The sequence below is a fragment of the Phoxinus phoxinus genome (genome assembly GCF_949152265.1).
Source record: "Phoxinus phoxinus genome assembly, chromosome: 6".
Lineage (NCBI taxonomy): Eukaryota > Metazoa > Chordata > Actinopteri > Cypriniformes > Leuciscidae > Phoxinus > Phoxinus phoxinus.
In genome coordinates this window covers 25,401,164-25,425,902 of record NC_136881.1, presented here as the reverse complement: position 1 = coordinate 25,425,902, position 24,739 = coordinate 25,401,164, and the positions used below count along the sequence as shown (strand labels likewise).

Sequence of the window (24,739 nt, the reverse complement as noted above, 5' to 3'; positions counted from 1 at the left end):
TTCTATTTCAAATAAAGTGAACACTTATTTATCAAAAAAAAAAAAAAAAATGAAGCACAGCAGTTTTTAACATGGATGATAAGAAGAAATGTTTTTTTCGAAATAAATCAGAATATTAGAATGTTTTCTGAAGGATCATATGACACTGAACACTGGAGTAATTGCTGCTGAAAATTCAGTCAGTTTAATATAATTTAGATAGCCTATATAATAGGGGTGGTTAATCTGTCTGATTTCCCGATTCGATTCGATTACGATTATTGAAGTTCCGATTCGATTACAGTCGATTATCGATTATTAACGATTCTCAATTCTCGATTATTGATTTTCCATTTCACAACTGTAAATTCACTACAGTAAAAATCACAACAATAACAAATTATAACAAACTTCAACATATTCTGAATCTCTATTAACATAAAATACGGATGTCCACGCATCACATGTTACAGCTATCCTACCCGCTTTCTTCAGTGATTCCATGACTTCGGTTTTGGTCTTGTTGTAGAGTGTGGGGATCGCTGTGTCTGTAAAATATCTCCGAGATGGGACGTTGTATCTCGGCTCCAAAGTGTGCAACATAGCGCGAAAGCCCTGGTTCTCAACGACTGGATGCAAATCCTTGGCAATAAAAGTTGCGATTGATTGTGTAATGCGCTTTGCCCTTTCCGAGCCGGGTGGAAGCTTTGACAATATTGTTTCCACGCTTCAGAGTTCCGTCTTTTGCGTTCCGTCAATATTACGTTATTATCGATTTTCAATTTTTTTTTTTATTTTTTTTTTTTGGAAAATCGATTTTTGCCATTTGTGAATCGATTCAGAATCGTCCACGTCCGCATCGCGATGCATCTAAGAATCGATTTTTTTCCCCACCCCTACTATATAATACCAGTTTAATGTAATTTAGATAGCCTATATAATACCAGTTTAATGTAATTAAAGGGATGGTTCTCCCATAAATTAAAATTATTACTAGGCCTAGTTCTAAACTAAGAATTTCGTTCATCTTCGGAAAACACAAATGAAGATGTTTTTAATGAAATCTGATACCTTTCAGTCCCTCCATTGACAGTCTACACAACTACCACTTGACGCTACAAACGTTCATAAAGAGGTCTTAAAACAAATCCATATGAATTGAGCGGTTTAGTCCGAATTTTCTGAAGAGACAGAATTGCTTTATATGATGAACAGATTTAATTTAGGCTTTTATTCACATAACATTGATCATCGAACATAAACAGAAGCTCAACCGAACCTGATCGTTGCACGAGAACAAACTTCATTGATTATAACTTCACCCATTCTTGCTGAAGCTAAAATGTTGCTGCATAACATGAAAATAAACCTAATTGGTTATTGCATGTCAAGCGAACATCTTTGCGCTTACGTTTACCTCAACTGATGTGCGAGTTGATGAATGTTTAAGTGAATAAAAGCCTAAATTCAATCTGCTCATCATATTAAGCGATTGTGTCTCTTCAGAAAATTGTGACTAAACCACTCAATTCATATGGATTAGTTCTCTTACGTAGAGTTCTCTCGTACTGCGTCGAAAGAACGCTACGGGAAAGATATTTCTTTGTCGAGATTGAAGCCTAAAATTAATCCTTAATTTTGTAATATTGTAAAACGCTTTTCTGAAGCATACAACCTAGGCGGAGCAATACAGCTCACCCATTGGCTGCTCTGCCAGAAAAGCACAGCCTATGCGAGGCCAGAGACGCTGACCAATGAGGACGCTTCGCGCCCTTCTGCGTCACCTCCCGCCCAAACAGGCGTGGCCTAGGCCTATAAATACGAGCATAGCTGTCTAACACGCCGATTTTCTTAAATTCAACGAAGCTGCACGCATCGCTGGATTGATTCGAGCCGCCACAGCCGTTTGGAACAAGCACTTCAGCAGGACGAGCCTCTTACCTGAAGCCGCTGGTCATCGCCGCCTTCAGCCGCCGTTCCCTGCTGCGCTTCTCCGGCGTGGAATATCCTTTACATTATGTGTGTGTGTTTTGTGTGTGTGTTCGCCGTCGCGACACACAGTTTTTCCACCACTAAAAGAGCCGAGCGTCTTTTTCAAGATGTCTCGCACCTCCTGTGGCTCGTGTAGAGCCCCGCTCAGCGACGGGGACCACGTGCTTGTGTTTCCTGCCTGGGTGATGATCACGCAGCTTCAGCTCTCGTCGATGGCGGCTGCCATCACTGTGATTTGATGCCTACGGTGACTCTGCGGACTCGCCTGGCGTTCTTTACTGAAGCTGCATCTTTCCGCCCGCTGCAGTGCCGCGCCGTGAAAAGCGCCGTGCTCAGCGGATCCCGGAACCTCCCTCCACCACGAGGTGCTCGCCGCTGCTGCCGCCAGCTTCTCCGCCCGCTTCGCTGGACTCTCTGACCGACGGACAAGGGCCGCTGAGTGCCGCCGCGTCCGTCATGAACGAGGGTGAAGCCGCGTCTGTGGAGGACGACTGCTATTCTCTCCTCGCTTCGGGTAGCGAGGGATGGGCGAGCTCCGAGGATCTCCCCTCCCCCGCCGCTCTTGAGCGTCGACGGAGAAAGACCAGCATCGATGCGCTTACCGGCTGGATGGCTGCTTTTCTGCAGAGGAACGTACGTTACCGTCCTCACGACCCGCGCCTTTTTCTTCCTGAATTCACGAAGAAATCGCGGAGTCCCGGAAAGCCCCGTTTTCAGCCAGGATGCGCACTTCTGCTTCGAGGAAAGCTACAGTGTTAAAATCCCGCCGCGGCCGGATTTCACTAAAATGTCTCGCTCGCACAGTCCCAACATACGCGACCGTGCCAGTGTATTTTGCAGTCACCAAATCGGCATCAATGCCCGTTTGCCTGCACACAGACGCCGTTTTCACGACGCCCCAGGTAAATCTGAAAATGTATTTTCTGGTGTCCCGGCCACGGCCGAAGGTGTAATGTGTGTATCCGTAATGCCCACGACCTAGTGCCCATTCGTACACACGAGCACAGCCCTACACAATACAGGGCTTGCACACATAAAATCGACTCATGTCGGTTGTGCTTCACATGTAAGTTAGTGAACGTGCCCGCTTTTCAGTGCCCACAATCACTACACACTGCATGTCCCGTGGTTTCTGTAAAAACGAAACGAATGCACGGTCAGTCGGTTCTGATAGACAGTACTCTCTGTGCTACATGGTGTCCCGGCCACGGCCGATGATGTAATGTGTGTAACTGTATGCCCACGACCCAGTGCCCATTTGTACACACAAGCACAGCCCCACACAATACAGGGCTTGCACACATAAATCGACTCATTTCGATTGTGCATTATATGTAGTGAGCGTGCCCGTTTTCAAGCGCCCACAATCACTACAAGCTACATGTCACACGGTTTCTATGAAACGAAACCAATGCACGGTCAGTCAGTTCTAATAGACAGTACTTCCCAGTGCTATAAATGTACCCGCGTTCACGCACCCACATTTATTCTCAAACATGCCGAGCCGTACGGGGCTCGCACCGCGCGCTCTCTCTTTCAGCTGAGAGAGCTGAGCGCGCGTGGGCTGCCCGCTCGATTAAGCGCGCCCCCGCATCACGCTGCAATGGCGCCCATGTTACAGCACACGACTGCTCTCGTGTCGCCGCCATTTCGCGACCAGAGCCGGGTTTTTCAACCCGTGCAAGCACAGCCCTGAACAACACAGGGTCTGCACACATAAAATCGGCTCATGCCGATTGTGCTTTACATGTAGTGAGCGTGCCCACTGTCCAGTGCCCACAACCACTACATACTGCACGTTCCGCGGTTTCTGTAAAAACGAAACTAACGAACGGTCAGTCAGTACACAAACACAGTGTCCCCGGTGTTATAAGTGTGCCCGCCACCAAGCGCCCACGTTTATTCACAAACATAACGAGCCCCGTAGGGCTCGCCCCGCGTGCTCTCTCTCTCAACTCAGAGAGTCGAGCGCGCGCGGGACGCATACTGTGTTAAACATGTCCCCCGCCTCAGACGCCACGGCGTCCATGTTACAGCACACGGTTGCTCTCGTGTCGCCGCCATTTCGCGACCAGGGCCCAGATTACATTCAACCCCTAGTCACACGTGCAGATGCATGGGAAAGACTTCCCGGGGTCTCAGAATGGGTGCTAGAGACTATAAAAAGAGGCTATTCGCTACAGTTTCATCGACGCCCTCCCCGTTTCACGGGAAAAGTCGAAACCACGGTAAAAACAGAAGTAGCACATCTACTTCGAGCCGAAATAGCGAAGCTATTGAGCAAAGGGGCCATAGAGCCTTTATCTCAAGCTCAGAGCGAAGGGGGTCTGTACAGCAGATATTTCCTGGTACCGAAGAAAGACGGGGGTCTCAGACCCATTTTAGATCTAAGGCGTCTGAACAAAACGCTAACAAAGCGGAAGTTCAGAATGCTCACGACCAGAAGAATCCTCGCGCAAATTCGCCGAGGAGACTGGTTTATGGCGATAGATCTGAAAGACGCGTATTTTCACATACAAATTGCGTCACGTCACAGGCGATTTTTGAGATTCGCCTTCGAGGGCCGTGCATATCAGTACACAGTCCTGCCATTCGGCCTGTCTCTAGCACCTCGTACATTTACAGTGTGCATGGACGCGGCGCTGGCACCCCTGAGACTCCGAGGCGTTCGAATTCTGAACTATTTGGACGATTGGCTAATTCTGGCTCAATCGCCGTCAGAACTCGCTCACCACAAGACACTAATACTCGATCACCTCGAGTGCTTAGGTCTGAGAGTCAATTGGGAGAAAAGTTCACTGTTTCCCAGTCAAAGGATCTCCTTTTTAGGACTGGATCTGAACTCACTGTCTATGACAGCACAGCTGTCATCACAGCGCAGGCGAAATACCCTGCAAATGGCGAAATCCTTCCGCAGCGGCCACATAGTGCCACTCAGGAGATTTCAGAAAATGCTGGGCCTCATGGCCTCAGCCTCAACAGTGCTGCAGTTGGGCCTGCTGCGCATGCGCCCACTACAGTTCTGGTTGAGAGCGCGCGTACCGCGCCGAGCATGGTTACACGGTCGTTATCGCCTCAAGGTCACTCAGGAATGCATTTCAGCCCTGACACCATGGAGAGCGTCAGACTGGTACCGGTCAGGTGTAAGCCTGGGGACTTCCTCGAGCCTGAAGGTGGTGTCCACGGACGCGTCCACCTCAGGCTGGGGAGCACTGCTCGACGGCAGACCGCTCTTTGGCCAGTGGGCAGAGCGGGCCAAACTACCGCACATAAACTGCCTGGAAATGATGGAGGTGGACTTTGCGCTGAGGCGCTTCTGTCCCCGGATAAAAGGACACCACGTCCTGGTCCGCTCGGACAACATGTCGGTAGTAGCCTACATAAACCGCCAGGGTGGCGTGAGATCCCGGAACCTATTCAGGTTAGCGGAACGCATACTGGTGTGGGCCCAGCACAACCTGCGCTCGTTAAGAGCAATGCACGTGCCAGGCCACTTGAACGTAGGCCCGGACAGACTCTCACGGAACAACGTTCCTACGGGAGAGTGGTCCCTACACACACAGACAGTGCGTCTGCTGTGGAAAACGTTCGGCAGAGCGGAAATAGACCTGTTTGCAAACCAGGAAAACGCTCACTGCCCAGAATTCTTTTCGAAGAGCACGAACGCGCTGGCCAGAGTCTGGCCCCGCCGTCCGCTCTATGCTTTTCCTCCTGTCTCACTCCTGCCTCAAGTGCTGGAGCGTATCAAGGAGAGCGGATGCTCAGTACTACTGGTTGCTCCATACTGGACGAATCAGACCTGGTTCCCAGCTTTGATGCGACTGAAAAGTAGGGGTGTGACGGTTAGTATATAACCGTGAGACCGACGGTTATAGTTAAACACCGTCATTAGAACTCTATAACCGCCAAAACCGTGTTATTAAAATATTTTTTACAAACATAAAAAAAACATTTTTTTTTTATTTTTTTAGATAGGATCATAATATGCGCCATACAATACATCGGGAGACATGGTTTTTACCACTTAATGAAGTTTTGTTTTGTAAATCGACAGAAATGATTTTTACCACTTCATATAAGTTTTGCTTTTTAGCCTTTCCTTAAAGCGAATTTCGTTTTGTACAAATTGTACCTTAATTTTAATAAATGTTTCATCAACCAATTGCATGTATTTAATAATATAGCAGACAATATAATAACCGTGACATGGAGGCGCCGGGCCGGCGCGCCGCGTTCACTTGCATTGCATTGTGAACTAGAGCGCATCTCATCGTAAATTAATGAAACTATGCCTATGCCTCATGCATTAGCATTAAATATCTCTGCTACATCCCTTCTAGACGGGTGCGGCTTTGAGAAATCTTGGAGATCTCCCTAATAAACGGAGGTCTGAAATATCTGCCCCTTTACCGATCAGAGCGCGCGCTGACACGGAGTTAACCCGCTATCTCCAAGAAGAACCAATTGACTCTACGGCTAATCCACTAGCATGGTGGGGAGACACACGCTATCCGCTCTTAGCAAAATTGGCACGTAAATACATGTGTATTTGTGCTACAAGCACAGCATCAGAGCGAGTTTTTAGCACTGCAGGTAACATAGCTACCCCTGTCAGATCGTCACTAAAACCGAGTAAAGTGAACATGTTGGTGTTCCTGTCACGGAACTTTGAAGTCGAAAAAGATTAGGAATTTAAAATGTCATTGCACTTTTTTTGTTTCCTGTATTTAGTTAGTTTAATTAAGGTATTATCACAACAATCGTTGTTCGACTTTTTTTTTCTTTGATAAAGGTATGTAGATTTTATCATTTGTAATTTAGGCCTACTCATTCATTTTTATGCAGCTCTTATATAATTTAAGCAGCCTACGTTTTTAAAAGGATTTGTTTAGTGTGTGTGATTTATTTAAAACAAAGCATGTTCATTGCTTTTTTTTTTTTTAAGGATTTAAAAAAAAACCGACGGTTATGTTACGAACCGTCACATTTGACTCACATCATAACCGTCATCACCAATTCTGAAACCGGCACACCCCTACTGAAAAGTACTGCCCCGTGGCCGATTCCAGTGAGGAGAGACCTCCTCTCACAGGCCAAGGGCTCGATTCTGCATCCTCACCCCGAGCTTTGGTCCCTACACGTATGGGCCATAAACGGGTACCCGCTAACCTCCCAAGAGGAGTGTTAGACACGATCGAACAAGCTAGGGCTCCGTCTACTAGACGACTCTACGCTTCCAAATGGTCGGTGTTCTCTGGATGGTGTTCAGATCAAGGTCTGTCACCACTTCAGTGTGGAGAACCGGAGATTCTCTCCTTCTTGCAAGAGCTATTGGATAAGGGAAGAACCCCATCCACGCTCAAAGTCTATGTGGCTGCCATATCAGCGTTCGTTAATCCAACGCTTGGCCATTCACTAGGCAGGAACGACCTGGTGGTCCGCTTCCTTAGAGGCGCCAGGAGGTTAAACCCTCCAAGGCCTCCTTCAGTCCCCGTTTGGGACCTTTCTACAGTGTTGAACGCTATGAAAGGGGCCCCTTTCGAGCCTATTCACTCAGTTGACATGAAACACCTGTCTTTCAAGACCGTGTTTCTTTTGGCTCTCGCTTCAGTGAAGCGTGTGGGAGACTTGCAAGCGCTCTCAGTGAGAGCTTCTTGTATGGAGTTCGGGCCAAACGACTCTGTAGTCGTATTGAAACCGAAGCATGGGTACGTGCCTAAGTCCCTCAACACACCGTTCAGGGCTCAGGTCATCTCCCTGTCGGCCCTGCCGGCCTCAGAGGACGGAAATAGCTCCCTTTGCCCGGTCAGGGCATTAAGAGCTTACGTGTCCCGCTCCGCTGTTTTTCGACAGACGGAGCAGCTCTTTGTTTCGTTCAGCGGGCGCTCCAAAGGGCGAGCCGCAACGAAACAGAGTCTGTCTCGATGGGTAGTGGACGCCATTGCGCTAGCCTACGCATCTAGAGGTTTGGAATGCCCTTTGGGCATCAGAGCACATTCCACGAGAGGCATGGCCTCTTCATGGGCTTGGTATAGCGGAATCTCGTTACAAGATATCTGTATGGCGGCAGGCTGGGCCTCCCCGTCTACATTTATTAGGTTCTATAACCTAGAGGTTCCTGCGTTGCAGGCTAAACTGCTCTCGGTCTAGAAGACTATGTATAAGTGTTCCTGCCCCGCGCTGCGGCCCAGGTCACTTCAATGTTAATATGTATAAGTGTTCCTGCCCCGCGCTGCGGCCCAGGTCACTTCAATGTTTAATATGTATAAGTGTTCCTGCCCCGCGCTGCGGCCCAGGTCACTTCAATGTTTAAGCATCACTCACTGACAATGTGTCCCATGAGCATGCTATTACCCCTCATATATATCTATTTTTACATATATATGCTATTATGCCTTAAGAGGCACTACTATAAAGGGATGATGCTATTTTAGCCGCTCTCCCTATACTTCTTGGGGTAGGCACTTGTATACCAGGGCGCGCGCGCCCTTAGGTGTCTGTGTCGGTCCAAGAGCACGCACGGCGGTTTACATAGGGTTCCCGTAGCGTTCTTTCGACGCAGTACGAGAGAACTCTACGTAAGAGAACGTACTCGGTTACTAACGTAACCTCGGTTCTCTCTAGGAGAGGGAACGAGTACTGCGTCTCATGGCCGTGCGTGCCCACGCTGCGTCGCTTCATTGACGAAAATCGGCGTGTTAGACAGCTATGCTCGTATTTATAGGCCTAGGCCACGCCTGTTTGGGCGGGAGGTGACGCAGAAGGGCGCGAAGCGTCCTCATTGGTCAGCGTCTCTGGCCTCGCATAGGCTGTGCTTTTCTGGCAGAGCAGCCAATGGGTGAGCTGTATTGCTCCGCCTAGGTTGTATGCTTCAGAAAAGCGTTTTACAATATTACAAAATTAAGGATTAATTTTAGGCTTCAATCTCGACAAAGAAATATCTTTCCCGTAGCGTTCTTTCGACGCAGTACTCGTTCCCTCTCCTAGAGAGAACCGAGGTTACGTTAGTAACCGAGTACGTTTTACGATCTCTTTATGAACTTTTTTTAAGCGTCAAGTTTTTTAAGCGTAAGTCTTACAAGTTTTGAACAGTAGGCTAGTGTATTTTTTTGTTGTTGCTATATATGCAATACAAAGCTATATAAATACATTTCACAAATGCATATACACAATAAAAAAAAATAAAAAAAATAACTTGATAAGATCTTTAAGTTTGATATTTGATAAAGATTCTTAACATTTTCCCACAATTCTAAAAACATTTAGTAATGCAATTTCTGAAAACTATTTCATAAAACTGTTGCCTAGTAATATTACAAGAGGGACAATATAGTTTGGAGACTCATTGCTCTTATTCCATGTACAGTAACAATGAAAGTGCAAATGTCAAAAGGAAGTTATATTTCACGACACAAGCCAAAAAATAGAACTAGAAGCAAAATGTTTAATGTTGTACTGATCATCACGGAACTAAGCTATGCTCGTATTCGTCACAGAGTACTAGAGTAGTTTCAGACGCCCTACATTTCCTTGTAGTTGCATTCGAGCTACAACACAGACGCAATAACTGACGTGGAATGTTGGCATTCAACACGTTTACCTCACACAAGGAATCTTTGTTCAGAGACCACTATGTTGACATGGTTACACAACCATGGAAGAAAACAAATGCCTTGGCTGTCAGTAGGGAGGAGACGGGATTGGTAAGATGTGAAGTAAGACACTTGTGATGATGACACATTATTAGATCATGTTTCCTGCCAGTTACAGATAAATCTTATTCAGCTAGCTACATTTTCAAAACTTCAAACATTTCGCCACATTTTTATATCGCGAGATCTCAATATAACGATGCATTTTACATCGTTACATGAAAGGTAATATCCAAAAAAACATAACAGTGCCATTTTAAGTTCAAGACATTTACTTAATGATATATTTTGTTTGTACAAAACCTTGCTGAGGTCTGCCTTAAAATGCAAATTCAGTTTCTGCTAAATTTTGATATGGATGCACACTCAGAAAAATACTTTTGTGCCATGATCAAATAAGCCAACAGTAACCATGCATGTGTCAAAGGAAAATATGATATGAATCATGTTTTAAGAAATAAATATAAATAATATTTCAGCAGCTATTAGAGAAAATGTGATGACACAGTAAAAAAAAAAGAAAAAAAGATGCATTGCTTAAATTTATTTGTGTTTTTTTTTTTTACAGGCTATTCAACTCTTTGGTTCTTTGAAGGATTGCTACAGTGTCAATGCACTGAAAAAAAAAATGCATATGAGCTTTCCCTCTACTTACATTCATTTAGAATAAACCACAAATGGATTTAGAGTAAATTCACTTTGTGGAAGTGTTTAACAGATTATACTTTGAACTATGGAGCCCCTAAAGGGACCTTTGTAATAATACAAAATAGACAAAACTTTCACTTGTGCACAAGAAATATTGGCAAAATTGGACATAAGGCTGTGATATTATACTGCCCTAACGAAAGCCAAATTTTTACACACAAAATAAATAGGTTAGTATAGTAAATAGGTTATAGTTTCTCGTGCACACACAAAAGTCTTTAAGGTACCTTTAACATATGAATCGTGATTCTATCTTCTAACAATTCGAATCGATTCATAAAATTAAAAAAAGCTATAATTCTAAACGTTTGTTAATAACAAAACAAAGAACAGTGCAGCACCAGGACAGTTTAGAGAGTGCACATGCTTGCAACGGGGGACAAATTAAGCAGTTCCATATCAATATTTAAAGGGATAGTTCACCCAAAAATGAAAATTAGCCCATGATTAATAAAGGCCTTCTGAAGCGAAGCGTTGCATTCATGTAAGAAAAAGATCCATGTTTAAAACTTTATTGACTAAAATAACTAGCTTTCGGCAGACGGCCATACACATCGTTTTACGGCGAAAGAGTAACCCTTGACACACACGTAATGCCGAACGCGGAAGCGCAGAGCAAAACAAAACACCAGTCACGAATTAGAAGTCTAAAACGACAATTTTTAAAAAGAAACAAATGTCAGAGGTGCTTGAGTTTGTTGCCCAGCCCCATTAGTTATAACCGCTTGAGGCATCAAAGCTTACATAGCCTACGTCATCAAGTGTTACTCTTTTGGCGTAAATCGAATCGTAAATATGGGAATAGGTTTTACTTTTTCAATTATCGACCTTAACCATTATCTGGCCATTATCATGAGACACCAACCTTATTTTAAATCATTAATGAATACCTAATTGAAGGCATCATTAATGGATTAGTTGATGTGTGGTATTAGACTTTCTCGATAAACCATTTTCTTCTTTGGGGTTTACACTTTGAAACTGGTCTTCATAAAGGCTTTAAAAGGTGTGTTTTTATTTATTTATAAAAGTAGGTCTCAGTAAAGCACGATTTCAGCCTTTCACTGTGAAACCCATATTTTAGTAGTCTGGCATTACATCTGACTTTACACTGGTGGGCAGAGATAACCTTCACTGAGCTGCATTTAACCTGTGATACCAAATGCCTTAAAATCACTAGAAAATGTTCCAAGCTGTATATTTGCCATTACAGCAAAATAACACTTGTGCCATATTATCCAGATTCAGCCTATTTTCTACCATAAATCAAATTAGAGCAAAAAGTGAGTTCTTACGATGATTTCCTCATTATTTTAATGACAATTTAACGATAAGAGCATTCAGATAGGAGCTTAAACCATTCGTCGCAGACCGTAAATCTACCATCCCACAAAAAGCTCTGCAAATTGGATTATTTATGCTGGGCCTAATGCTATAGTATACACTTCGCATCCCCGCTATCCATTTTTATACAGGAGATCGCCTCTCAAAATGTCATGAGCAAAATGTTCCCCTAAACCACAAAAGTAATTTCCTTGTACAGTAAATCACAGATATCACATAAGGATCATTGTTTCTTGGAAGTACATTTCCGCTCCAATAAAAACTGTGAGGCTGCTCTGGGGTCTCATTTATAAAACTGTGCGAGCGTAGGATCCTTACTAAAAGTGTACGTGCGCACGTAAGCCAAAAACGGTGTACGGCAAAAAATATTCAGACTTATAAAACCGTGCGTACGCCAGAACCTGCGCACAATTCCCTTTATACTGTAAATCCCAGTCAGCGGAAGATTGTGCGCACATCTCCACCGCGCCTCCTCCCAGAAATAACTATGAGCTTACAACGCCTAGTTTTACTACGCATATCCTCATCTGCATATGCATATTTATACACGTGATCCCATGCTAACTATGAAAATATGAGATACGGATGTGAGGCACATTAAATTGCAATAAATAAAATGTAGTAGCTTATCTTTGCCTTGTTTTTGAATAAAATAAAATACATTTCAGAGAAAGTTTCTCTCAATATTTTCCACTGGCCAAGTAGTATTTTAAATGGATTTATATATGTAATGGAAACAGATAGGTCTTATTTTGCATTATGTGTGCGAAAATATTTTCTCAGACAATCTGCTATTATCATGGTAAGCAATCATCGCTGTAGTTAAAACATTAAAACACAGCATGCCACAGAAAAAGTGTTCAAAAGCATTGCATCCACAGCAAATATTTATATTTATATAATTTTTCTTCTTCTCAGTAATGATTTAATGTAATTTAAGTGCATAACTCTAGAAATGAGAATGGCATATTTAATATAAAATTTGCATATCAGATTATTATCAAAAAATGTAAATCATTATTTGATTAATTTAAACTGTTACTGTGAACATGCACTATTTATGATTAGGACTCTGTGACGAGCACGGCAAGGTCGAGGGCCGTGGGAGGATGGCGCGAGGCCGGTGGCGTGATTGATCATGAGCGACACGTGCGCGACGCACCGGATCGTATCTCTCACGGAGGAGCGGAAGCATAAAAGGAGGAGTGACGACAGTGGTGATCGAGAGAGGAACAGGCCTGGACTTATGTTATGTTTTGTTTCTGTTTTGTGTGGCCAGCAGTCGTCCGCGAGGGGCTGCTGGCTTATACTTTCATTTTTGTATGTTTATTTATTCAAATCTGTTTGCCGGTTCCATATTTCTTGTATTTTTGGGCTGAATAGCAATATACATATGGGTAATTTCTACTTTTATCCATTTAGATTATTTTTCCTATTATAATACATTTATTTCACATCCTGCCCAATCTTGTTCTACTAACAATGTTCATATTGAAGGCTATCAAAACAAATATGTAAAAATGTAACCATTCAGAATATACTATGCTATACTGCATATTGTGTGCAAAGAAAGGGTTAAAACCATTACAATCTTTTTAAAGTAAAAGTTAAAATCACTAAATTAAAAAATAAAAATAAAAACGCACGGACTAAGTGTTAACTAAGAGATACACACATTTATCTGACATCTAATTACTCCATTACAATATCACATAAATGCAATTGTAGGTTTACAATTCTACATATGGCACATTTAATGCCAAACAATAAATATTTTATTTTTCTATTCTATATAGTGGTTCAGGCCAGGGATGACATCAAAACCTGGAGGACTAATTTGCCACTGGTTCCCTCAAGATTTTCCTATGGGGTTTCATAAGGTTTTTCAATTTATGAGTAAAATAAGGTCTGTGGTAAACATACTGACGATACTTGCACATTTTGCTCTTCAACGTAAATTAAACATATTGAAATCGAATTTTGAAGCTGTAATGTTTATTTATAAAAAACAAACAAACATATGTTTCTAATAAGTAAATCGATAAGAACGTTTGGGGTGAGATGTGTGTGTAATTAATACGTTATAGGACAAAACGTGCAAGTATTGTCAAGTTATGTGTGCAGTGGAACTCGTTTACTTAAATATGAAGTTTAGGAGAGACTAGCTTGAATAAGGCTCATCCACTCCTGACAGCAAAATGGAAATATTTGCATGACTTCCTAACATTTACAGATGGAGAATATATCTGTGAAATGAATGCACAGAGTAAAACGGATCTCACACATTAAACAGCACAAATAGCCTATCTGTCAGAGCGTCTGACAGGCAAGCAGCGTTTAAATATAGCTACACGTTAGGCCTATATCTTACAAGTTATTTTGAAGCCCTTGGCTTAATATAATCATGACTCATGTTTAGGATAAATTAGATTATCCGCTTTCTACGCTATTTTTCGGATGTGCTCATAATATCAAATTACTGTCGATATAAACTGTCTCATATGGTTTATAAAAATAATGTATTGATACATTGTACAAACTCGATATACAGCCCTACTCTGTGTGCTAGTTGTTTAAGCCCAAGTATGTATGTTGATGAATACTTTATTTTGTATTATACTACACCTTAATTATACTATACCTTATTATCAAACTTTAATTTTTTCAGACAAACACTAATTTAAAGGTTGACTGAACTAGGGAAAAGTTAAAGAAGAAATAAGTATAAAAGTAACAAACTTTTCAGTTTGCTTATAATAAGCTGATAGTTATAAACTATAAGAAAGATATAGGCCTCTTTATGTAATTTGAATGCTCAGCTTAAGTTAAAATACAAGCTCATTGAACTTGGATCCACAAGTAAAAAAAGAGTTTATGCCCTAATGTTTGATGAAAACATAACTTTAATTGTTAAGTTGATACAACATGTTGGTACAAGGTTTTGAAGCTGATTGCCTGAGCTTTTTCACATTCAGATTTTTACAGGGCTAACAGGAAAGGCTTCAATGCTGCTGGACATACAGTAGCCTAGCTAACCCTCACGGTTGCTAACCTGCACTTGCTTGCTATAGGCTTCCAACAGGAATCCAGCATGACAAGCGTAAACTTGTGAAACTGAAACCTGTTGAGTTTCGATGTACTTACACAGTCTACGACTAGCCTACAGATGGTACTCAACCAGAATGCCTATTACCGCCGCGACAGGCACCGCGGCGAAACTACCGCGGTAAAAATAATCCAGTCGCATTTCAAAGTCATTCGCGAAATGACCGCCAGGTGGCGCAGAGGGACATTGTGCAAAACAGCCGCTATTGCCGTATTTTGAAATGTAAGCGGGGTTAATGTCAATTAACAGATGAAATAGGCTACTATAGAACATGGTTTAGGACAGAAAAATAGAATCATAATTTTAAAATAGAGACGAGAACAATATAGCCTTTATTTCATATTGTAACCTAGACGTCAGTGGGCGACATAAGCCCGTTGGGAGCAGCGTGATAAAATTATAATAATAACAAAAATAACGAACAAAAATAAATTAGGTGCAAAGAAGCTGATTATTTGTTTACTACTCAACTGAGGAATGAGACGAATGATGAGCGCTTTTCTGGAACAGATTGGATAAACTGGGCATATTTAAATGAATATATTCATGGCCGAGTGGTAGAACTTACATATCGGTCATATGGATGACACGGGTTCGAATCCCGTACAAACAAAGATTATTGTACATTTTATATTAGCCTATTAATGCATGTCATAGCCTATTATTAATGCAGACAATCAAACAAACAAAACATTTTTTTTATACAGGATAGCCTTTTTTTTGGTTCATATAGAGTTTGTAAAACATGGTTTTAATAAGGTGCGATTTGCCAGGGGGGACGGGGATTTCCTTCTGGTCTAAACATCCCTGCTTCTGCTGAATTATTTTAATCCCCCCTCCCTCCACAGTAACCAATGCTATAAATTACTTCACCAATAGACCATTTAAAATATATAAAATAAAGATATGCAACAGGCACGTTTAAACGACAAACAATAAAATCAGAACCAGTTTCAGTTCATGGTTCCAGTGCCTTAATGCATGCACGGCTTTCAAAATGTCACAAAGCGTTTTGAGATTATTTTGAATGAAATATTGAAGTTTATAATTAAGTATTTTGGCACACCACGCCGAGTGGCGCTATCCATTGTTCTAAAGTCGGGTATTCTGGCATGTTGAATTAATGTTCGGCAGACGCGGCTGCGCGTTCATTTGGATTTATTTTTCTCATAACAGACAGCTAAAATAACTTAGGCCCTAATAGGCTACTCCGTAGTTTTTTAGTCATACAGATCAGAGTAGAGTAGCCTAGCCTACATCGGTCAAAACTGTAAACTTGTATTCATATTCAAACTTTTATTCAAAAGTTTATCTGTCGTCTCTATCTCCGGGAACTGCGCGTCACAAAAATGAACCGAAAGCCACTTTCCTCCGCTCAGTCACGATAAGAAATCGGCTATGTCTAAAGCCTTTAAATGTCTAAATATTTAATAAATGTTATCTGATTAGGTAATCCGTATGAAACCGAGAGGTGCAGAGGATCTACTCAAAAGCTGTGAGCGCTTCCCAATGATGAACGGACAAGGGTGAAAATATCGCTATAATTAAATGTAGTCTCTAGGCTAAATCGCCCTGAATTAAATTGTAAAAATAGATCAGATAATTTATTTGTCGAAATGTTGCGATATTGTTTCATTTAAGTTCATAAATATTATATAAATGTTATTTAGTTTAGCAGCAGCACAAAGCACTGTGGTTCGAGATTTATATATGAAAAAATAATAATAGATAATTCACAAATCGCGCACCCTGGTTGTAAGGATCCAAAGATCCCCTTGGAATTTAACATTGAGTTGAACATTGTATTCATGACAACAAGTGAACATGCGTTTGAACAAATGAACATGCGTTTGTATTCAGGCTTGCTTGGAAAAAGCTGCCCAAACCGAGGTAGCGTTTTATTTCTTCAATTATTGAAATAATTAAATGTTTATTAATAAACTTTTATGACAGAAATATTAGCCTATTAGCCTACATGTAGCCTAAATAATTAAATTATTTCATTATCAACACTTTACTAGCCTAATGCTATGTCTAGAATTAAGTGTGAATTGCGACTTCTCTTTGTTTTGAGTCGGTCTCGAGCTCAGATCGCCTGTGGGGGGTTGGGGGTTCAGGAGGTGTTAATGTTCCGTCTTTCATATGCAGAGTGAGTCTGATGACCAGGCAAAGGCAAAATACTTTTAAAGATAAATCTCTCGATGTGTCCAAATGTAGGCCCTTAAATTATAAATATTGTAGTTTTATGTAGGCTATTGTATTTAAAGGGGTTTCACACACACTTTCAGTTGAAGTGTTCAATCCATTTGTTTCAACTGGTTTTGTAGAATTTTAACACGTTTGAGTAGTGTGTTTGTCAACAATCTGGCATTATCTAAACATGAACTATCGACGAAACGCGTTCTTGCCAACTAAACGAATGCAAGTGAGCAGCAGATACAGCGCTTATTCGCGATCCACCTCGTTTTATTGTACGGTGAATTCAACCAGGCATTCTGTTTGAAGCAAGACTCAATCATGTTACAGTTTTTTTTTCGTGATTTGTCTGAATGACACACAGCGACATCAGTATTATCAGCTGTATAATGGGGTTTTACCCTGAAATCTTGTTTAATTTCGAGAGAGACCCGGCGCGCGCAGTGCAGGGAGACATAAACTAAAATAAAAGAGATCCAGCGCGAGAGAGAAGCAAAGAAAATCTTAATTTATGTTGCTTTGAACTATTTTCGTTTTGTAGACTATAGCCTAGGCCTACTGTTTTAATTGTTTATTTAGCTGCAATTTCTTTGGCAATACAGATTTAAAATGTTGCAAGAATAAGATTCTGTTTCTTACTTAATAAACTCTAACTCGATGCAACCCTGTTTTAAATAAATAAACTGCCCCGACACTTTATTTAAACCTTGAAATGTCCAGGATCTGTTTTTAAAAATTTCTTCCTTTGCTATGGCGGGTATCAATTGTAAGTCATCTCAATTTCGTGGATGATTCACAAAACAATAATTTAGCAGATTAAAGATAGCTTCCATTTTCATTTTCTGACGCGATCGGCTGATAATCTTTCCTTCATCAGTTTTGTCGTCTGTGCAGCGGCTCTACTGGAAAGTAGCAAATTTATGTTGTAATGTGCCATTGATAATTAAACAAAACGCTTGACTTCAATAAACAGTTACCCATCTAAGCATCAAGAATGGTAAAACATTTAACGCTGTCAGCCAAAGCTAGTGAGATTCGATCTCGCATCGCTGGAAGCTCCGTGATGCTCGTGCTGTTGCGTTGTCCACTGCGCTACCGTCGGTCCGCAGATAAAACGTTGCTCTTGCAAAGCCTCATTGATGTAGCCTAATATTTTTCTATTGCAATGTTTTGTGTTGAAATGTTTTCATTATTTATTAAATGTATTAGGCCTACATTTAATTTCAGTCTTGTGATTATATGAATTAATTTAACTACATGTTTAACTTGAATTGATCTGTTTTTCCACATTTCAATCACTCTCAATGAGCCGCGGCGCGGCGGCAGATTACACAATAGAGAGAATAAACTGACACTTTTCAAAGTCTGCGATTGTAGCGCCTCTTAGCGGTCAAAGCCAGCAAATACACCCCCGCAATTTTACCGCCGCGGGAACGGCGGCGGTAAAAGTCTCATTCTGGTTGAGTACCATCTGTATGTAGAACAGTGATTCCCAACCTTTTACAACTCGAGTCCCACACAACCAAACACAGTTTCCACATCCCATTGCTAGAATTTTAACGAATCTGACTATTTTTGTCGGGTTGGTTAATAAGGACTTAGAAACAGAGATTGTTAACAGTCTTTATTGAATAAACCGGCATTTTATATCAAATGTAGATAATGGGTAACTGAGCCCAGGCCAGGTTCCAGAATCAAATAGGGTGATTTAGCCTGTAGTCTCTAGACATAGGGCCTAACTGCCGTAAACTAGTGTTTTTCCTTGATGCACATAGGGCTGGGTAGAGTTCAATACTTTTAGGCACCGACCAAATTGCCTCGATACCATTGAGTATCAAAACATCTCTTGTTGTTCGGTACAAAATTTCGATACCTGAGGGGTTAATCTCATCAACGTCAAGTGAGTCAATAAGCATGCAGCATGATTGTCTGTGGCATCAAGGAAAAACACTAGTTTACAGCAGTTATGTCCAGAGACGTGGCTCACACGTGAGGCTGTAGTGTCCCAACCCCCATAGATGGAAAAGATGTGGAAAAGATCAAAAGTGTGGCTACATTTCACCAGTGATGCCAACATGCAATATTTGCAACAAGATAACTGCTGCCAAGACTGGCAACACAACAAATCTGATGAAGCACTTGACAGTGCACGGAATAAACATAACAAATTAACTCTGCGTACAGGCTACTTGCTGCAGAGTAAGAAATGTCTACTTTTAAACGAACTAATTCAAATTGAAAAACAAATACTCTGATCATGTAATCCAAGTGAAAGGTGCATTTCTCTCTATAGGCGCGCGTTCACAATACTGCGGAGATGACGAGACAGCAACTTCAACTTCATCTTCATCTTTGCAGCCAACACTGACTCAGAAAACACTAGTTTATTAATAAACAAATACATTGTCACCTTGCTATTTTCTCCTGACACATTCATAATCATTAAACTACTTTGCCAGTGCTTTTCAGCCAGTTTTTGCCAATACTTTTTAATGTGTGTGCTTAAGCGTGAGGCATATTCCACCCCCCAGTGGCCTATATGAGCCATTGAGTCTGTAAAAAGTCAACAAATTGAAAAAATAAAACCAACGTTTTTTGTTTTTAAGTATTATGTAATCTTGTTAAAACGGATTTCCAAAAAAAAAAAAAATGTGTGAATTCTGTACATGGCCATTAATCAATGAAGGAGTCTACACTGCACACAAAATCTTTTTACATGGCTTGCTGCGATAGTCGGTGTTGCCGGTGGCACCGTGGCACCCACCGTGGTACCTCCCCCACCGTCGTTTAGATTTTTTTATAGTAATAAATATAATTTAGTTAGAGAACAGACACTACAATAAAAAACTGAATGTGTGCTTAATTAAGCAGAAAGTCACAGCACAAATCAGCAGCAGGAGTCAGATTTCCCCTCACTCTTGACTGACAAGATGACGGCGGAAGATTTAGTTTCAAAGCGAAATGTAAAAGTGCCTATTTAAGTCAGTTTGTCATTGTACTATTTTGTTGTATTTTTCATTAAGAATAATAATGAACCAAAAAGTTAAATGAAAAAGTGAAAAGTAAAAGCAAAGAAGCAGAAGTAAAATGCACACAGGCATTCAATAAATGAATGAATGAGGCATTTATATAGCGCGTTTTTTATAATGTACACCCAAAGCGCTTTACAATCATGTCGGGGTCTCTCCTCAGCCACCACCAGTTCCACTTGGAAGATGCGACGGCAGCCACAGTACAACAGTGCGTATAATGGTGCGTGTCCACTGGCACGGAGTGAGTGTGTTTGCCCTGAACTTAAATAGGAATTCATCAAAAACACTCACTCTGCTCCGTATCGTTATTAATGCCTGTTCGGCCGCGCACATTTTACATTCGCTTTTGAATTAGCGATTTAAAAGAGAGTTGCAAAAGAGGGAAAAACTCCAACACCCCGCCCCCCATTGATACCGGTATTACAGGTGTTGTCACACGTCAATTAACCGGTGGGAAAGCTTCTTCAACGTCACATCCCTCCCTACACACTTTTTTTTTTATTAAAGAGGATTTTGAAGAATGCAGAACAAAAATTCCAGTGTTTTGAGCATTGAGTGCATTCTGACTACACCTCTGATTGGCCATTGTGTTCAAGAAATCAACAGATAGGCTATGTCTGTGATTGGCTACATTGCTCAACACTGAAAAAGCATGTTGTAAATAGAAACATTTGTCACTCTCCAGAGCGCAAACACAACTATGCACAGGGAACATTTGCCAAAACGGTTTCACCAATATTACAGCTTCAACAGATTGTGCTCTTGCTTTCATTTGAGGGTGCTTGGTAAACCTTTGCACCCCCATGGAACCGGGTCTGACCGAGCCTCAAGAGACTCTGGCATAATTATTTGTATGTATTTTCTTTGTTTAGCTTTATTTTTTGCGTTTTGATGTCAGGCATTGCAAAAGATGTATCCTTACTTGTAGATGAAGAAACATCTGCATTTGCCCCTGTTGATAACCATTTATCCATGTTTAAAAAATTACTAGATAAATTGCTGGTTTAACAAGCATAAATAGTGAATACACAGTTTAATATTTTCTTTATCTCATTATATATTTAGCCTAACTGTTTAATATGATATTTTTACATAAACAAAAATTTTTTTTTTTTTATTAATAGTAAGTGCGGCCCTCTGAAATATCATCACGGACAAAACAACTTTTGTCTTTAAAATAGATTAGTATTTTGATCATGTTTCAAATGATTATTTATCATTTGAAAAAGTTTATTGATACATCATCAGATAACTTCTGAACATGGATTGGAGGCATTTAATGTGTTAAAATGACAAAACATGCTGACACATGTGAAAAATACTTGTGTACACATTCCGACCTGACCTGGTTATTTTCTTAATGTGAACTGTTCTCCTCCTCGCCCTGAGGCCCTTAAACAATGAGTTGTCCTTTCAGCTTCACATAGCCAGGTAAAAGAGGTAGATGGCATGACCACAACTACTAGCCTAATAACTAAAGCATCAGGCCTTAAAAAGGGTGCAGGACAAATAGCCACTATGCCGATCACCATAACTCGATAATGAACGAATTCTTATTTAAGTAGGCCTATGTATTCAAGCACTGCTACTCTTACCTATGGCTAAACATCGCTGGTGGAGTTAGACTACTTGACTGATACATAGGTTGTTCTCTTATGTCTGTTCTATGGCTTGAGTAATAATCCTGCCAGTTTCTGCCTGAACTCACATGGTGCTAATGAGAACGAGGAAGTTTGTGGTGCTCAGAAAGGAGGTAATACGTTCTCGTCATGCATTTCAATATAAATAGAGGGGCTTGTTTAGAAACTGAGCCTTCTTTTAACAGATAGAATTTGGTCACATGAGATTTACTCCTTGTCAGACAGGCCTTGTTCCTTTGTGTGCGCAGTACATATTTAAATTACTTTTCACTGCCAAATGTGGGAGTAGAAGAGAAGGTGTGTAATGAAACTAATTAAAATGTGTAAGAGGTGTGAGTGAACTAAGATGGTGAGGTCTTCAGGGGCAGAAGGGAGAGGAAGAACAAAAAAAAGGTATTAAGTATTCTTATTGTGTTAAGTTTTAAAAGAAAAGCACTACCATAAACTGCAAATTAGTAGTAGTAAATTACAAACAAATTTTATAATTAGCATTGTGCAGATGTATGTGAAATATAAATAAATGAAGGCTAAAACATTTTCGCTGCTGAGTGGATGGACTTTCAGTTTGTCGTGTCCATGTCATGCAATGTGCCATTTTGGAATAAAAATTAGGCTAAGGTGGGGGAGAAAAAAAAGGTCAGCGAATGACTGTTTGTAATATACTACCATTCAAAAGTTTTGGGTCGCTAAGATTATTTATAAAATAAGTCTCTCATCAAGGCTGCATTTATTTGATCAAAAATACACTAACAATAGTAGTATTGTAAAATATTATTACAAATAAAATAATTGATAAATTAATTGTTTTTTAATGTAATTTAAAATGTAATTTGTTCCTGTGATGGTCTGGCAAACCTGAATTTTCAGCAGTAAAGTCCTGTCTTCAATGTCACGTGATCCTTCACAAATCATGTGTATTTGGTGTTCAAGAAACATTTCATATTTTTATTGTGTTAAAAAAAGTTGTGCTGCTTAATATTTTTGTGAAAATTATGATTTTTTTTGTGTGTGGATATTTTGATGAGAAGTTTAAAAGTAAAAGTAGCTATTATTAATTTTGAATATTCACTGCATTTCTTTCCAAGAAGTTTTATTTTTTTTAAATGTGAATCATGCCAAATTATGATTTACTTCCAAGAATGTTATTTGTTTAATAATGTTTTTTTCTTTATGATATCAACACAATTATATAACCGAGACAATAGTGACTATCCCCCCAACAAAAAATATTAATATGAATTTTATTATAAATCATGAGGTGTATTCAAGTCGTCAATATGTGAATGAATACGAGGCTAAGAGAGATAGACACATTTAAAGGGTTGGTACTGTTGTGCAACTGGGTGCAACTGGCTTTCAGCTGATGCAAGTTTGAAAACATTCTATTATTTTTTTTTTCTTTTCTCAAATTACTTCCTGGTGTTTTTCATTCGTGAAAAGTGAATGTCATCCACCCTTACAAATATAAATGGAGGGGTTGCACTCCTGATACATTTCATAGTTACTTTAGCAGTTTCTTCACCCTCCTGATAATGTTGATCTTTACTTCCGGGATTTCCCACCTGAGCCTTGCTTCAAAATGTCAGTTAAAACCAGTCGAATAGTTTTAGAGAATGGCCTCAAGTAAATATAAAAGCAGCTTAAAAATCTACTGGTAACAAGTAAAATATCAAAAGTGTATTTGTGAACTATATTTAGGTCTCTTTGGTGCTCTATAAAGAAAGGATGCAGGTGTACATGACAACTGCATTCCCATGGGAATTCCCAGGGCAACTTAATATGCTGCTACAAAGCTCTGGTTTGTCTCTTTGTATAATTGCTTGGTCTAAATGGTAGCCTAAGCTAGGATCAGAAACGAACCCTTGAAATGCTAAACCAAGAAATCACTTTATAGGACAAACATGAGTGTACACATTTTAGAGAAATATGAAAACATTTTGGAGGATATTATTTGTTGACTAAAACGTGTTTAATCTGATCCAGAAGGACCAACTTACTTACCGACAGTGGCAATGGTGTCCAGGTCATCTAGTGTGTAGGTCCTGTTGGTGGTGAGGGATGCGGCCCCTGCGGATATCGTGGGACTGCCTGCGTCTGTCCTGCCACTATCCCGACCAGAACTGCTTTCATTATTTATTCCAGCTTTGCCTTTAGTTGATGCCATCTTCTTCCGTATATGACCAATCTAACTCTAGCCACATTAATGGCCACTTCTAGATATCAAGTCCAGAATTTCCGCTTTTGGAAAACGCGCTATCGATAACATACACATTGATCTGTTTTGGTCAAGTTAACGTATCCTTTGTTCGCACAAACCAGACTGTGACCCTCTGCTTTCCATCGCTTGGCAAAAAAGAAATGTATCAGAACAATAGACTAGACTAGTAAACAGTCTTGTCATTAAAATATTAAGCGATTCATGTCAACGGGACTGTCATTTATTCTCCAACGTTACTTTATTACGGACGTCCCCTGTGCGACTACTGCACGTTAACAAAGACAGGAGTGGACACGATTCAAACTTCAAGTCTTACGAATCCAGGCGGTTTATCCAGTCGAAAATGTTCAGGAGCAAGGATGCGGTATAAACGCCGGTTGATGGTCCCCCAATGTAAATTGCCAGATACCAGAGACATTTAAATTATTTACTTCCCCCTTCTGTACCCATCAAGAAATCGGAACCCATTTCCCCTTCAAAACATCTCAGCGGCAAGGAAGCAGAGAAACACTTGAAAACTGACAGGCAGCGGTGTTGACCAATCATATTCAGCACGCTTGCGGCAATGTCCAATCAATTGTTAGAAAAGGCGGACCACTGTTTGACTGACAGCTATTGCACGTATTTTCCCTGTGGTTTGTAGCACATGTAGACATCACCACGCCTTGGTTACTGGATGCTATTTTGGGGGAGGACGACACGTTGTAGTCTTTTTGACATGAGAATTTTCACCTTTCAGATAAGATCTAGGCTATTTATAAATTTTATTTTAATATATATATTTTTTCTTGAACATTTCATCAAAACACTTGTTTGCTATTGGGCTACTATATCCGTTAATTATAGCACATCACTATAATTATCACTCATCT

The 24,739-nt window shown here is 40.6% G+C and overlaps 2 protein-coding genes across 2 annotated transcripts in view; one reads left to right on the top strand and one right to left on the bottom strand.

Moving 5' to 3' along the window:
• prkx (protein kinase X-linked) overlaps positions 1-24,368 on the bottom strand; it is a 48,110-nt gene extending 23,742 nt beyond the window's left edge. Inside the window, exon 1 of the mRNA XM_079615745.1 lies at positions 23,651-24,368. Coding sequence (XP_079471871.1) covers positions 23,651-23,813 — 163 coding nt within the window. The 5' untranslated portion in view covers positions 23,814-24,368. The remainder of the gene's footprint in view (positions 1-23,650) is intronic.
• On the top strand, positions 5,947-8,322 carry LOC307000390 (uncharacterized protein). The gene is made up of 2 exons (XM_079615952.1): positions 5,947-8,214; positions 8,268-8,322. The coding sequence occupies exon 1, from the start codon at positions 7,114-7,116 to the stop codon at positions 8,119-8,121; it is 1,008 nt and encodes a 335-aa protein (XP_079472078.1). The 5' UTR covers positions 5,947-7,113; the 3' UTR covers positions 8,122-8,214; positions 8,268-8,322.
• Positions 24,369-24,739: the final 371 nt, after the last annotated feature.